Source organism: Neopelma chrysocephalum, unplaced genomic scaffold (genome assembly GCF_003984885.1).
Source record: "Neopelma chrysocephalum unplaced genomic scaffold, ASM398488v2 Primary Assembly neopelma1_44, whole genome shotgun sequence".
NCBI classification, from domain to species: Eukaryota; Metazoa; Chordata; class Aves; order Passeriformes; family Pipridae; genus Neopelma; species Neopelma chrysocephalum.
Genome location: NW_020897703.1, coordinates 7,216,616 through 7,232,206, shown reverse-complemented (window position 1 = coordinate 7,232,206; position 15,591 = coordinate 7,216,616). Strand labels below are relative to the sequence as shown.

Below are 15,591 nucleotides of genomic sequence, written 5' to 3'. Positions count from 1 at the left end.
CCGGGCGGGCGCGGCCCATGGCGGCGCGGCGGGCGGGCCCCGGCGGGGTGAGGGCGCGGCGGGGCCGGGGCGGGCGGGCGGCGGCGAACGGGCCCTCGGAGCCCGGGACGCCCGGCTGCGGAGCCCGGGAGGCGGGAGCTTGTCCCGCTGGGCGCTGTGGCTGAAGGGATGTCGCGGAGCCCTCGGTGGCAGCAGCTGCTGCTGGGAGACGGAGAGGAAGCGCGAGGCGAGAGCGGAGCGCCCCGGTAGCGCGGTCCTGCATCCCCGCTCCGCTGGGGAGGCGGAGGGGGGATGTCGCCGGATGCAGCGTGGCACGTTTCTGCCACCTCTGCTGGGGTGGCAAGCAAGCGTTTCCTCCTTGTTTTCGTAGTTTCATATAAATCTCTCGAGATAATCTGCAGAGCTTTAAATCTGTAAAGGCTGGTTAAGTGTTTTTAAACACTGAGGGCTTTTAAACCCTTTCTGCCCTGCATCCTGGAATGGACAGCAGCGGGGTTGGGTAGCTCGGTTTTCCCGCCCTGAGTTTCCAGGTGTGCCCCACCGTCTGGGGGCCTGGCTCACGTGTGCAAACACAGGGTTTGACTGAGGCAGCGGCTGCTGGTTTGAGAGAGTCTGTTGCCCTCAAGGGCGCTGTGGCTACCTTAGAGCATTCAGCAGCATTTCTGTCAGTAACAAAATGTCTTTGGAAACCTGTCCCCAAATTCACGCTTGGAGTGAGTTACTTCAGACTCTGCGAAACGGCAAATAGACCAAAGCTGGTGTCTGTATGGCAGAGTTGTCTGTCATACAGATGGAACAGATGAGTATTCACCACTGCCTGCTTGCACGTGGTTCCCTTTGTTCCAAGGAATAAATGATAACAGAAATCAATTCACTTTTCAGTTGTTTTATAGAAGGTAATAAAGTAAGTACTACAGAATACAGACATACTACTGCACATGTGGTGAATGCTGTATAGAAGGTTTGTGGTTTTGGTTGGTTGGTTTGTTTTTATGGGTTTTTTAGCTCCTAGTTTTTTAAAATACCAAGTATCATAAACATTTAGTATTTCCTGCTACAGGAATGTTGGAAACAGTAAAAGTAATGAGCTCTGACCTTTACCAATATTTTTTTCATACAGCTGTATGGTGTGACCAGTCCTGGGGGCTGCTAAGGGTGTGCAGTTCCCTACCTGTATAAATGGCACTTGCTGTCAGTCTTCAGCATGGCCAAAATCCAAGTGAGAGATTTGAGGCCTAATCCCACAAACCCTTCCTTGCACGAGGTGTCTCATTTGCTTTGGGTAAACAAACCAAAGTCAAACTTGCTTACAGGAACCTGGACCAGCAAGTGGAGTTTTTTAGTGCAAATAACATTTGGTGCCACAGAACAAACTGCCCTTGTTTCAAACGGGAGTAGTGCTGGGTCCTAACCCAGGGCCAGGAGGGTTCATGTTCAGCTAATCCTGGCTGCCTGAAGTTTATTTTTAGTTCAGAATTAGCTGAGGTTCAATGTGAGCAGCGTTAGGGAGCATAGACCAGTTCACAGTGCCTCTTTCAGGGAGCAGCTTCAAATGATATGGGAAAGAAACAAGTGGTAAGTTTGAGTCTTACCAGTCTTACAGCCCTTTTTATTTCTGATATCAGCTGAATTTTTTGAGCATGGGAAATACTTATTTGTGTATACTCTTTCAATATAATTGTGTAATACAAAATCTGAAAGTTAACTGCCTTTTTCTAGATGAGAGAAAGGTACAAGCTCAGTTTCAGATTATTATCAGGAGATATTTTTAGATTTTAGTTGTGTTTGACCTGCTGGTAAATATGAAAATTACTAAAAATGAAAAATAGTATTTTATAATATTTAAAGGTATTTTCACAACTGAGCTTATTTCCTTTTACTGACTTTACTATTGTTCCGAATTTACACCTTCATTAATAGAAAATATTCTATGAGCTCATGCTGTATACTATACAAGTATATTGAATGCATAAATTATTGCAGTATTCTGATATTTAAACAGAATGACTGATAAGCTTTCTAATGAAAGCAGTACCTTACATGAAAAGTGAAAATTATCCAAATGAAGTTGAAATGCAAGCTGTGCCTCACACACAGATGTTAGGTACGTCCCTAATGCAATGCCCATCAGAACTCTGGTAAAGACATATTATTCCAGCATCTTTTAGCTATTGCTTTTCTATAACATCTCCATCAGGAATGTGTGGCCATTTAGGGGGCATATGAAGCAAAACATACCTCTTGTGTTCTGACCACGCCTGGAAACAGCTGTTTTCTGAGAGGTGGTTTTATGCTGATAGAAGTTGACTTTTGTCTCTCTCTTGTCTTTCAGTGCCCGCCTCGTGCCCTTCCTCCAGTGCCAAGGTAAAATCAGTGCGTTCTGTGGAACTGACTGTGGTGCTGTACTGCAGTGATTTTAAAAGTAATGACATTAAGAGAAATAAGTTTATTACACATATGAGTAGTCATAATAGTTTTAAAAATAATTGCTTCTCTTTCTAATTTTTGTCCCAGAACATTTTACAAGGAATGCAAAGCATTTTAAAGCTGAGAAATTTTACTGTATTACTTCAGTTTTAATACTGAGAGATAAATTCTTTAAAAAGTTTCAGATAGATATTACAGTTTTAATGTCTACTATAGTAGAACTGATGTCTTTTTCAATCTCTTCTCACTTCCCTCTTTGTTTTGTTACATGTTCTTTTGTTTATTTGAATCACAGATCCTTCAGAACAGGAATTTCTGACATTGGACTAGATATTCTTGAATAGGGATATAGGTGTCTACTAATTCAATGTAGCATAGGTAAAAAATTGGGCTTTTTTTTCACTGTGGAAGTAGAGTTGTTATGACACAGTACTATAGAATTCTTTCAAAGTACCTGAAAGTAAATGTGATGTTTATGATTGATGACATAGTGTCTTTTTAGTAATGTATGGGCTCGAATGTTTTATAACTTTTGTTGGTTTGTTATATATCAGGCAGTAAGACAAGTTTTAATTAGCCAGGTGATTAAAGCTTTTAATCTGATCCCCAGCCAGCCAATCAAGAAACTGTGCCTAGTCACCAACAAAGTGTTGAGTCTTGATGATTGCTTCGTACCCTTAACCCTGTTGTAACAACTGCTCAGAAAGAGGAGTGGGGATAAGGGAAGGAATCACAGAAGCAGCACTGTGAATTTCACTGCTGTGAATTGTAATTCATGCAAAATTAACTTTCTTCTCATCTTTGTTCCTTTTACACTGCATGTCAACACCTTTTCTCCTTAAATGTGAAGTGGAAGCCAAGGTGAGTTATTAAGGAGAATTATAAACACTGATAGTTCCTTTTGGTATCACACATTCTCTCTTTAAAGATAGAGCCTTATACTTTTCCTGGATGCAGACTGACTGTTTAAACTGCATGGATACCTGTGCTGCCATTGCTAGAACTGTCATTTTCTTTGGTCTCTTTGTTGTTTGCTGTTTCCATCAAGGTAACTGAAATGCTGCCACTGTGCTTTAAACAATAAGTTTATTTTTCAGAGCATTATTGAGAGTATTTGACTTTTTCACTTAACACAGGTGCATGTGTGTTTAGCCTCTGCCACACATAAGACAGTTTTCCTTATCCTGTTTTCCTACCATTGTCTCTACTCCTCCTCCTTGTGTGAACTGGTGAATTATCATCTTACCTGTAAAATGTGAAGGATGTCATAATTTGTAATAGAATGGCTGTTAAAAAAAGAAAATGGAGTTTTCTCCTTACTGTGCACCCATACTTCTGTTTTATGTTATGCAGATGAAATTCCACTCAGTCGTCCCAAAAAAAGAAAACCCAAAGGAAAGACTCCATTAGGTAAGGTCCTACCAAGACTGAAAACTGTTCTTTTATTCCCGCTATTTTTTTCCTTTATAAATTTTTTGCATACTTCATTAAATAGTAATTTCCAGCTGTAAGATGCTTATGCTTAATGTATTAAGAGCTTGAATTTTTGAATGAACTAAGATAAAACTCATTTAGCAATTTGGCTCAATTTCAGTCCTTGGCCAAATAAAGTCAAAAGTTAATCATTACGTTATCATTGAAGAGTTATTTAAAAGTGTAAAAGATGACTAGCATCAGAGCTTTGTATTTTTACAAGAAGCAAATCTGCAGAACAAACATATTGTTTTAACCAAGATTATGAGTCTGATCTATTTTGATAAAGCAGAACATGTTAACAGAATCTAGTGGATTTCTGTAACCAGTTGTCCATATAAAAGTTTGATGAGTCAACTGCTCTTCTTTGCTTAAAAGTGTACAATGAGGCCTCATTGAAAGACCTTTAAATGCAACAAGTAGAGCTGTTGCTAGCAGGATTTTCCAAGGATTAAGTTTTGTTTACTGTTGTTTTTAGTGACCTGAATGATAATGCAAAGTACACCTTGACTTTTGCTGTTCCTCTGCTGGTTAATTTTGCTTTTTAGCACAGTAAAACTTTATAAAAGGTGGGTAAACCTGTGCTTGAAGTGGAAACAAAGATGGATTCAGTTCTTATCATAAAGATGGCAGTCTTTGAAAGAGCTATAAAAAAACAGATGTGATGTAAAATGGAACAGTAACTTTCTGATTCTCGTCATGTCTTTCTTATTCTGATCATGCAAATTGATGCTACTGGTGCTAGAATATTTGATGAATTCATGTTAACCACTCATGGAAATGTAGTTCCTCCAAAGTATAGTAACTCCTCTCTCACACTGGAGTTAAACATCCTTTACTGTTGTTTTCCTGCTCCTCTCTTTATTCTTGTGGAGTATGTTTAGCATTTAAATTTTCCTTTTGATTTGATGCTATTTTGCCTTAGCACATATCTGTGTGGATCACTTTGTAACAAACTTAATTTTTACTTGTCCCTTGCATTATAACCTTTGCACGTAGAAAGGAGAAAAATAGACGTATAGTTCTTTCCTATGGTGGGTTTCTTTCGGTCAGGCCTCTGCTGTATGCCCAAATGGGAATTGTGCTACTTCTTGGATACTTAATTTCCTCCTACGCATGAAACTGTTAGGGTGAAAGGAGGGTTGTTAGCCCTCACCCTTGTATGTTCCTTATGGCATTTGATTCCCAAGTGTTTTCCTAGCCAGTGCATTTGCATCTCAGTTGTTGCTTAGCTGGGCAAATACAGCATTTGCACAGCGTAGTAAACGGTGGCTTTTTCTTGCCTGTTTCTCGCTGGCTCTGAGTTAAGGTTGCTGGATCTTTTCATGTGGTTTTCAGATGGCATTGTCCAAGCTGCCGTCCGGCGGCAGTCTGAGAGCAGTGAGCCCCTCACTCCTGAACACCAGGAAATCCCTCCACAGAGGAAACGCAAGAAGAAGAAAGTACCTACTGGTATGTAAAACAAGTGTAGATTGGAAAGAGTACCGAATAAAACATGGTAATGCAGAAATGGGATTGGCCAACATGTATTTTGGCTTAAAACATTTCATGTGCTTTTGTTCTTAAAACACCTGAAAGTAATCTCTGAGTGAATGGCAGCTTAGAGTTTCAGTTTCTGATGTCAGATTCCATAGGGTACAAACCTCCATGAAAACAGCTGTAGTACAGTTTTGGAAGTGATAAAATAGATACTTTACATCATTCAAAGCTCAGAATATCATAACTTTTTTGCGACTCTGTTTATATAATAACAACTATTTATGTATTTAAGTGAATGTATTTCCATTTTTATGAAAGCTCTGAAACTTTCATGTTGTGGTTCTTTTTTTTTAAATCTTCAGATTCTGAGACCTCTTTTACCCAGCAAAATGTTGCATCCCTATTTCAGAATGGAAATGGCATGGATGTCCCTGAAGCTGAAGAAACAGTGGTCCGCAAACAGAGAAAAAGAACAAAGTGAGACAATACTAGTATAGCTCATAATTTGGAACACTTGTGACAGTGACTGTGGCTGAGTAGTATTTTATATTGTCACATTACAAAAACATAAGATCTTGAAGCCCATCAAGCCTGATACCATTCAGCCTGTGTGCAATTCTTTCCAGGGTTAAGATCTAACTTTCTTCACCTGTTTGTTCTGTGCATACCTGGATGCATTACAGTTCTGAATACATTTTCATGAGCCTAACAGTTCAGTCACATATGTGAAAAAATTATAATGTGTAACCACTTTCTTTCATTCTTACTAACTTTTTCTTAATTTTATGAGAGTTAGCATATTTTTTCCCCAATTGTTCCCATTTGTTCTAATTGTTAATCTTTTGACATGGGATTAGCTTTATGTTTTTAGTTAATTAACTCCATGAGGACTTTAGTCCTTAAAATTGTAAATGGGATAATATTATACAGGTCAGTAGCCTGGTCAGTTCTTATCAGTCACATTAGATAGGTTAAATCTTCATAGGAGCCTTTAGGTTTTCCATGTTACTTCCTATTCTTTCTTTGACCCATTGTATGTTCTGTGCTGACAGGAAACCTCGGCTGGCCGAAGTGCAGAGTCCCAATGAGCTGGAAGTGGAGGAGGAAGACATCATTGAAGATGAGCACAGAAAGAGCCCAGATCAGCAGCCTGTGTTTGCTGCTCCCACTGGAATTAGCCAGCCTGTTAGCAAAGTGTTTGTTGAGAAAAATCGTAAGTTCATCTTGTGATTTCAGTAACTTAAGGACATTCTTGCAATTAGAGGAAGCACTATTGTATTTAAAATCCAAATACTGTAGTATTGGAAAGAATTAAAAAAAAAAAATTGACCCAAACAAAAGTTATATGGAAATAAATACACATGATAATTTTTCAACACTGAGTGCTAGTGTTGCTGTGCTGGCATATTTGGTTGAATGTTTGAATTCCATGGTGTGTGTGAAAAAGTGTTTCAAAGTACCCAGCTGAGCTTATTTGACTTAATACTGTCACAGTACCTTGAGAAGAAATTATTATTTATAAAACATCTTTCCAGTGGGAGTTTTTTGATGGCTGTTTGGGTTTTTCTGTTGGTTTTGGGTTTTTTTGTACCAGGGGTTTTTTTTGTACACTGAGTAATTTCCCAAAGTGCTTTACACATTCTTTGCACATTCAGGTCTTAGCCTGACCACCAGGATGCATCACTCTGACAGAGGCATCCTGGTGTCAGTGTACGCTGACAAAGGGCAGGAGGTGGGCAGGAGAGATTTTCTGATGGAACTTGTGATGCTTACAGCTTTTTAATGCAGAAATGATGATGAAAGGTAACAGTACTCTCTCTAAAACTAATTTTCTCATCCTTTCAGGGCGTTTTCAGGCAGCTGACCGTGCAGAATTGATTAAAACCACTGAAAATATCAATGTGCTTCTGGATGTCAAGGCTTCATGGACTACCAGAGATGTTGCCCTCTCAGTGCACCGAAGTTTCAGGTGAAAGATAAATGTTCTGATGTAAATAAGCAGAAATCAGTGTTCGAGTTTTGCGTTGTTTTTTTTTCCCCTGAAAATTAGTGCCTTTTCTCTACCATTCAGATGTATCTTTATTTTTTTTGGATATTCCTAATAAATGGTGGTTCAGGATGCAAAAGATAGAAAGTTTATCACTCTTCTAGGTTTTGGTATTTGTTGTCAAGAATATGTGTTTCTAGTTTAGACATCACATGCAAAATATGGTTATAAAAAGAATAACTAAGGAAGTCATATTGCAAAGATTCAGACAAAATCTGAATAGAAAGAGACTGATCTGATAACTAAAATATTAGAGACCTACCAAAAAAAAAAAGAAAATAAGACTGACCCATCAGGTGTATCACCAGAATAAAAATACTTGAATTCAGATAGTTCTCAAAGAAAAATCCTGGCTGGTGGAAAAGAGGGAGGAGTGAAATTGGACTAGGGGAATAAGTTTGCACACAATAGCAAAAAAGTAATGTATTTTTTTTAATATGTGGTCATGTTGTGATACAGAATGGGAAGATGACAACCATTTTATTCTCTTGTGTATATTATCTGTGAGCCTGTGCTTCCTTTTCAAGGTTTTCCTTAGCAAGGAAGATCATGAAAAGACTGCCTTGGGGACAAGTTTAAGCCCATTGTGTAGGTGTAAAGGGCAGTGCTTTTGGAAAGCTACAGGCAGCGAGTGAAAATATTTGATTCCTGAAGCAGTAATGAAGCAAAGGCAAAACATCTTTGTTTTCTTTAAGTGCTCAGGTTCTGGTGCAGTCTGTTAAGGGAGGATGCAGAAGTCTTGTTGCCTAGAATTTTTAAAACTAGATCAGGAAAAGCATTTAGAAACAATTTCTGAAAGGCTCTGAAAAGCAGAGTCGAACAGATGGATTCATAGGCCTTTTCTATCGATCTAAAAGTCTTTGCTAATTCAAAATACTAAAAGTGATCTAATGTTCTTTCCTCCTTTCAGGGTGATGGGACTCTTTACCCATGGCTTCCTTGCTGGGTATGCTGTATGGAACATCGTTGTTATCTACATTTTGGGAGGACATGAGCTTTCCACAGTTTCTAACCTGCTTGAACAGTATAAGCCAATAGCATACCCAGCTCAAAGTTTGTTCTATTTGTTGCTGTCTATCAGTACAGTCTCAGCCTTTGACAGGTAAAATATATTTGTATTTGAAAGGTGTGTGTAATTTGGGTACACTATGTTCCTTTCTGTAGCATATTTTGATCTGCTGTTGGTGATTTAATGTGATATACTTTAAGAATGATTTTACACGTGGCTGGCTATACAGAGGAAGGGTGTACTTGTGCATCCAGACCTTTCTTACTCATTTCTGTCCATTGCTTGGACCCTGCTTCAATGAACTGGTACTGTTTGTTTCAGTCTTTCTTGGATTTGGCATAATGAGGGCCATTGCCATGTGTTTGGGATATAGTTGTGTATTAAGGCACTGGAACAGAGGCAGAAAAATACCTTGAAAAAGGTAAAAGAATACTGCTAGAGGAACAATATCATTGTCTTACTGGGCTGTGTTAATGACTCTTGGTTTTGTTATCAGGACTGATTTGGCAAAAGCCTCAGTTGCAGTGAGGGGCTTTCTTACCCTAGACCCAGCAGCAGTAGCCTCTTTCTGTAAGTATTTTAAGTGGATAGGAAGTTGTCCAGAAAATATGGTAAATGGAAAACTCCTACGTACTGTTTTTAGTGAAATCACCCTTCCTGGTTATTTTCTACTTTAGAAGAAGTGACTTAGTAGTTGAAAATAGCAAAGGCTGTGAACACTTTGTTACATATTTTTTTAAAGCATTTGCAGTAGTAGCATTAGTGGGGCTGTTAAGTGAGATATTTCTTTCCTGCTTCTGAATACAGAACACAAATCTAACAAAAAAACCAGAATAACAAGATGCCACGTTTGATGTAGCTGATGAATTGCAAAAGTGCAGAAACCAAACTTTGATGGGTCAGAGATGTTGAAGAAGAGAGAATGAATTTAGGGACACAGTGGAGTGAAAGGAAAGAAAATGTAGTGATTAGTACCATGTCATGATGAGACAGCATTTTGGGGGTTTATATCTGACACTACTAATTCCATTTCTTCCAGTGTACTTTGCTGCTCTTATCTTATCCTTAAGCCAGCAGATGACATGTGACAGAATCAACCTCTACACACCACCTTCGGAAAACGGCAGCATCTGGTAGGAAACTTAAGAAACCACTTCTGTAAATTATAACGTAGCTCCCTTAGGAACCTTAGGAACTGGTGGATGGAAGAGGTCATACAATATATATAAGAAAGTATTGATGAGCTATTTCATTACTAAACCCGCCTTTGTTTGAGCTTGTCCTGAACCTTTAATAATTTCACTGAAAAATAAAAACTCAAGGATGGGTTTGGTCATGTTGGTTGCAAATCCATTATACCTCAAACAAGAGCCTGTTGGAATGATGCTGGAAATGTCATCTGGCAGGAACCCTAAGAATCTCTTTATCTTGAGAATGAGATCCTACTGAGGTAACCCTTTTGAGTTCAAGGGCTTGACATTCTGTAGAGAGTCAACACTGTTTTTGAAGGAGATGGTCTGTCACAGGATGCATCAGCTTAGCAGACACAGCTGACACTTAAACCTAAAGCGTTGTTTCCCGTTAGGCAATCCCATCCAAAGCTGTTACTTTCTGAAGTAGATATTAATGGACTTGAATTCTAGTAGCACGAGTTTTTAAACTAGACCAGAAGTAGAACAGAAGCATTTATGTGAAAATTTGCTGGTTTGGGCAGTTAGTTTTGGGGTTTTCTTTTAGGGCTTCTATAAATGTTTGTTGACTTGTTTATTAAAAAGCCTAGATTGTAGTAATAGAACCACAACCTGCTACTGTTATGACAGTAAGAAAAGTGTCAGTTAACCATCTAAGCTAAATCATACAATCTTAAAGCCCCGTCTCATCCATCCCACAGCATCTATACACAGGTCCTTGCACTGGCTTCCCAATAGACTTTAGTAACTTGCTGTTCACTTGCCTTGCTGACTCATGAGGAAGCACGTAAAAGTAAGATGGACTGATGATATTTTGTGGTGCCTTTCACCACAGTAAAATTTGACTGTGCATTTTGATTTTTATTTTCTGTCTCTTGGCCAAGAAAAGGAATTTGCTGTTGAAATCTACAAGTGGACATTCTCTGTGAGATATTGGGGTTTCTTAGCTGAGTCACTGTCTTTGGTAATCATTCTCTTTGCCAGGCCTTTGCAATGCAAGACCATCATGACGGTACAAGTAGTTAGTTCTGTTTTTACATCTGGCTTAGCAAGCTTGTTTTGATGATACCCTGTTGAAATTATTACTGTAACCTCTGTGTACCAGTGAACTGACTAATGGGTTGATGTGTTTTTCCCAGGACTGCAGGTACAGAGGAAGAAATTGTTCATTCATGGGTTGTGGTGAATCTGGTAGTGTCTGTTCTAGTTGGGACAAGTTGGATCTTCTTGTCTTACCGACCAGAGCTAGACCACAGTGAAGGTAGGAAACATTAACAGACAAAATTGTTTATAATAAAGCTTGTTTTATAATAAAGCTTGTTTATTCAAGCTTTTATCTGCTGAACCAAGTGCTCTGCATTTGGTGTTCAAGACTAGCCCTGACAAATTTTGTGACTGAATGAAAACAAGCACCCCCTAGCAACCTTCCATAGCAAATGCTTTTTAGGATGCTGGTGTCTGTGTTTGGTTTTATAAAGGATAAGCATTCATTTAAAAAGGAAAGAAAAGCCTTATTTGTCTGAAGCAACATGAATTTTGAAACATGAGAGCACGTCTCTTTTTCATTGAAGGAAAAATAAATTTAACAGTATTTTAAATATTTGAAATGTATTTATTCTACTTGTGTTTTAGAAAATTCCCTAATGTTATTAATGTTCCTTTTGCAAATGCTTAATGCGTTTCAAGCTCAGTATTATTTCCGGTAGAACACTGCAGTAGTTTTGGGAACTCCCAAGCTTTGAAAGGTCAGATTTGTGCTTGCAGAACAGGACTTCAAAAGAGGACTACTTGTGCTGGTCCAGGCTGCAGGAAGGGGCAAGCAAGTTCTTTTTACAGAAGAAGCTTTGCTAGAGACTAGGCCTTCTTCCTTTTGTGTTCCAACTGGGATCCAAAAGGTGTATCATAACTTAGCTTTCCTGTCAAGTGCATGCAGCCTGTGACTTGAAGGTATGCTGTTCATAAAAATCTGAAGTTTCAACTTAAAAGTGATAAGGTATCCCAAGAGCACCATGAATTAAAACACAGTTTTGTTTTTGGGAGACTGAAGACTGAACATGGTTCCTGAAATTGCTTTAGAATTTTAATGTACAGGTGTCTGTATTTCACCTGTCCCCAGTTACTGTGCTTATTTCTAATAACTCAATGAGTTAAAAAAACATGAATAACTAAGTGGCAGCCTTTACAGTCCTTGATGGTAAAATTTATAATAGATGTTTAAATTGTATTTTAAACCCATTTTTTAAATAATACTTATTGAAACAATCCAGTTGCAGAATTTTACTCAAGTTTTGATGAACTTTTCTGATGTTTACATATGCCTAGTAAGACTGGAAAACTGCTTCAGAAATTTCTAGAGAGAAATTCATTAGGACTTACCCCAAACAGTAGAGAAAGTTTAGTTTGCTAAGGATGGGATAGCAAAAATATGTCAATCTCAAACTTGAGGGGATAAACCACATTGTTGCGTGTACAGACTGTGTAACTTTACCGTGTTGACAGATGTTGGCAAACACAGCCTGGTCTATACAAAGAATGTGCAGGTAGCAAGACAAAGCACACGTATGGAGTACAGAACCCTCAGCAGCACAGAACTCCACAAGGGCTACTTCATCAGCTGCTTAGCGTGCCCAGCCAGTTTCTCCACCAGGAGCTCTCCAGTGCTGGCCTTGGGCTGTTTGCCGTGCCTGAGCTGCCATGGTGACAGCTGAGCAGTATCATTCATGCATGATGCTTTCTTCGCCAGGTTCTACTGGTGCTGACTTAACACTGAAACACAGGGCAGATACATCTGTAAGTGAACGAGTCTCTAAACAGAAATCTTCCTTCCTAAGTCTGACACTCTCAAAACAGTCCCTCAGTGTACTTCAGAGTTCTGTTTCAGTGTCCAGGTTGAATGCAGGGTGGTACTACATATGATCACCTGCTAACATTGTCACCAGTTCTGTTAATTTTGGGGGGCAACAGTAGTTTTCTAAGGACAGTGATATGATTGAGACAAAAAACAGGAGGCTTGGGGGAATGCCAGGGTGCTTTTCAGGAGTAATGGAATTGTATTCAGGTGAAAGTTTTCAAAGAAAATGATTTTTTTTTGTTTCTCATTTAGAATTGATGTTTCATGCTGAAATTGAGGAATTTCCCCAGGGAGATGTCATACCCAGAGTCCAGCCATAAGTGTGGAACAAGAACCTGCAACTATTGTAGCTGTGACTGATGGTGCAACATGTTGTGTATTATAGCTATGTATTATAATTTTCATAAAGAAAAAAATGTATTTTTGTATTGTATATATTTAATGTTGATCTTTTTATGTATGTTACAGTTTCCAAATGTGAGTGAAAACTTTTATACTTTTGCTTTTTATTTTACAAAGCAGATTATTCCTAGTGCAAAAAGTCAAGGTTTATTTTGTAAATATTGCTACCTACATAGCCAAAGACACTACAGGGTTGCAGAAGATCAGGTGTTCAGTGCTTTTCTGACGGTTGTAACACTCTTCAACAACCTGCTTTTATTACTAATGCTGACAGCAGTTAGCTTATCTGACTTGGTTAAATATCCTCTAGAGATTAAAACAAATCTTATGACAAAAGTAGTCTAAGGAAGAGAAGATGATAACAAAACAGAGTTAGGAAACATAAAATCCACCAAGTTGGTAAACATAAAATAATCTGCATTTGGGTGTCATAAAAAGTATTTGCTAGAATGAAGGATTGAATTGACAGGGATTTTGTTTAATAATCCATAAAAGAGGACACTTTTTTTTATCTTCGTTTAGTTCTCTTGACAAAGATCTTGATGATAACAAGTTCTTTCAGGTTGATTAGATACAAGAAAAAGAAGCTTTAATGTCACAAGTTTGGTCAGTTAATGAAAACACCTAAATACATCTTCTAATCAAACGGTTGTTTTGTGTTGCCAACAGGATACATCCATGTCTTCTAATTTCTCAGTAGTCAGGGTGCATAACTATTACAAAGCCATTCACAAGAAGAGTGTTCTAATTTTTCCTTATCTTGTATGGCAAGAACAATAGTTTATTCCCTGCTCTTGCTAAAGAAACTTGAATTTCACAGATGTTGAAAATGTTCGTACTTCTGCCTATTTTGATGGAGATTGATTTCCCCCAAATTGTTGTTTTGTGTTAGGATGGAATGGGAAACTTCTTCCTAAAATTACAAGAAAATTATTATTAAAGCAAACTAAAAACTCTGCAGCAACCCACATTCTGTGCAGTGATGTAGTAGTAATAGTGGCAGTTGGTGGGTTTTGATGATGATAGCCAACGTTCTTTTTCTTTTATATTAAATTGGCAAAATGAAAGCATTGCAGATGTGAATAAATACATATTGAAGGATGAAACAGTCTCCTTAGTAGACGCAGACAAGAGCTAGTTTGAAAACCATTTATCAAGAAAGTATCACCTAAAGCCCAAAACCTATTTGTATATGTTATTTAATACATACTGATTCTGCATTATTTGATTTAATATATGTCTACGTGTGGTTATAAAGGGGGTGCAGTTGTCAAAATTCTCTGGAGAATTACTAAACTTTTTATAGTAGTGAAGTTAAGAGTAGCCAGATGAAAGACTTGACAGATAATGTCAAAGAGCTTTCTGTGCTTTCAGTGCTAACTTTTTTTACTGTTACCTGTGTTGCTTCAAAACAAACATGGGAACATGAATAACTAGGGCTGTTGCTGCCCTGTCGAGGGCTTGAGTTCTCTTATGTCCATCCAGCAAATTTAAGTTAAAAGTTCAGTGTTCATGACATCACTTAAATGCTGTGGTAATCCTGGCAGTGAGGGAAAAGAGTTCTGCAAGAATTAAAAGATGTTGCCCAGCTGTTGGCTGTGTTCTGGGGCACTCAGTTTGTTATGGGAAGGAGCCCTTAAGGCTTTTGTAAATTGTTATGGCTCTTGTGTATGGATTTTTGCAAAACTGTAGAGTGAAATTATGGCTGGCACTGCATTGTACATTAAGATGGAGAGATTCAGGGTGTGCTCTCCTCCAGTTGTGCACTGGATGTTCTTGTCATGATTTGGCTGTAGGAGATGGAGGATGAGGCACAAAGTGTTCTCATGTAGGTTGCCACCACACTTCCTCCTGATGTGGTGTGTTTGAGTTACAGAATCACTGACCTCCTGAAGATGGGATTAATAATGGCTTTTCTTTGCTGCATGACACTTCTGTCATCTCGGTATGGTAAGAAATATAATTTTGCCCATAAAATATGGGCAAAATCAGGCAAAAGGGTGTTAAGGCATCACGTCAGTACAGGAAAAACTTGGATAACATCACTGCTTGATTTCTGACATTAAGATTAGGAATTGGCCTTCCAAGTATCCCTTGGACAGAGCGATGCTAGCCAAGAGCCAGATTCGCTGTCATTGTGATATACAGTAGTTTGTTTAGATGGTTGAGCATGGATTGAATTAATGAACTTAATGTGATCAATATTTCAATCCAGTCTTGCCTTTCCAGTGTATCTTTTGGGGAGGATCTGAATATGTCCATATTTAAATTAATGAGGTTTGAGGTTGGCATATAAAAAGCACAATAAACAGTTTGATGACTATACTTGTATCTATAGTACAAGATATTCTTCATTCCATTAAGCCTCACAGTGGAATATGAGTCTAACTGAGCTTTTTTGTTTAGTTTCTTGGAAAGTTTTAGAATGAGTTTACAAAATAGATGTTTAATTATAGAACATGCAATATTTGTAGAAGCCTTAACTGAAATGCCTTTGTGCATTTCCATACCATTGTTTTTAATGCATTTGTGTTAATGAAAAAATTATGGATATGTTGGTGCCAATTTCTTGTTTTTACATATATGAAACAATTAAACAATTGCTCTAAACTAGTTAGAAATTATTGTACTTTGTCCTGTTTCAAGTTGTATAGTCTGTTTAAAATAAATCAGTCTAATTTTTCCCCAGTGCTAATATTTTGTATAAATGCAA

General features: G+C 38.3%; 1 protein-coding gene across 4 annotated transcripts; it reads left to right on the top strand.

The window, feature by feature from the left end:
• The first annotated feature begins 16 nt into the window (after nt 1–16).
• On the top strand, nt 17–15,561 carry TMEM237 (transmembrane protein 237). Of its 4 annotated transcripts, none has more exons than XM_027678271.1 (13): nt 17–47; nt 2,333–2,364; nt 3,278–3,288; nt 3,781–3,837; nt 5,239–5,352; nt 5,742–5,856; nt 6,432–6,592; nt 7,225–7,348; nt 8,337–8,528; nt 8,932–9,005; nt 9,475–9,568; nt 10,765–10,886; nt 12,729–15,561. In XM_027678271.1, exons 1-13 carry the CDS (start codon nt 18–20, stop codon nt 12,794–12,796), a joined length of 1,194 nt encoding a protein of 397 aa, XP_027534072.1. In that variant the 5' UTR covers nt 17; the 3' UTR covers nt 12,797–15,561. The 4 variants fall into 4 exon arrangements, with proteins under 4 accessions (XP_027534072.1, XP_027534073.1, XP_027534071.1 ...); XM_027678272.1 differs by lacking the exon at nt 17–47 and adding an exon at nt 193–1,575; XM_027678270.1 differs by lacking the exon at nt 17–47 and having other exon boundaries at nt 2,269–2,364.
• Nucleotides 15,562–15,591: the final 30 nt, after the last annotated feature.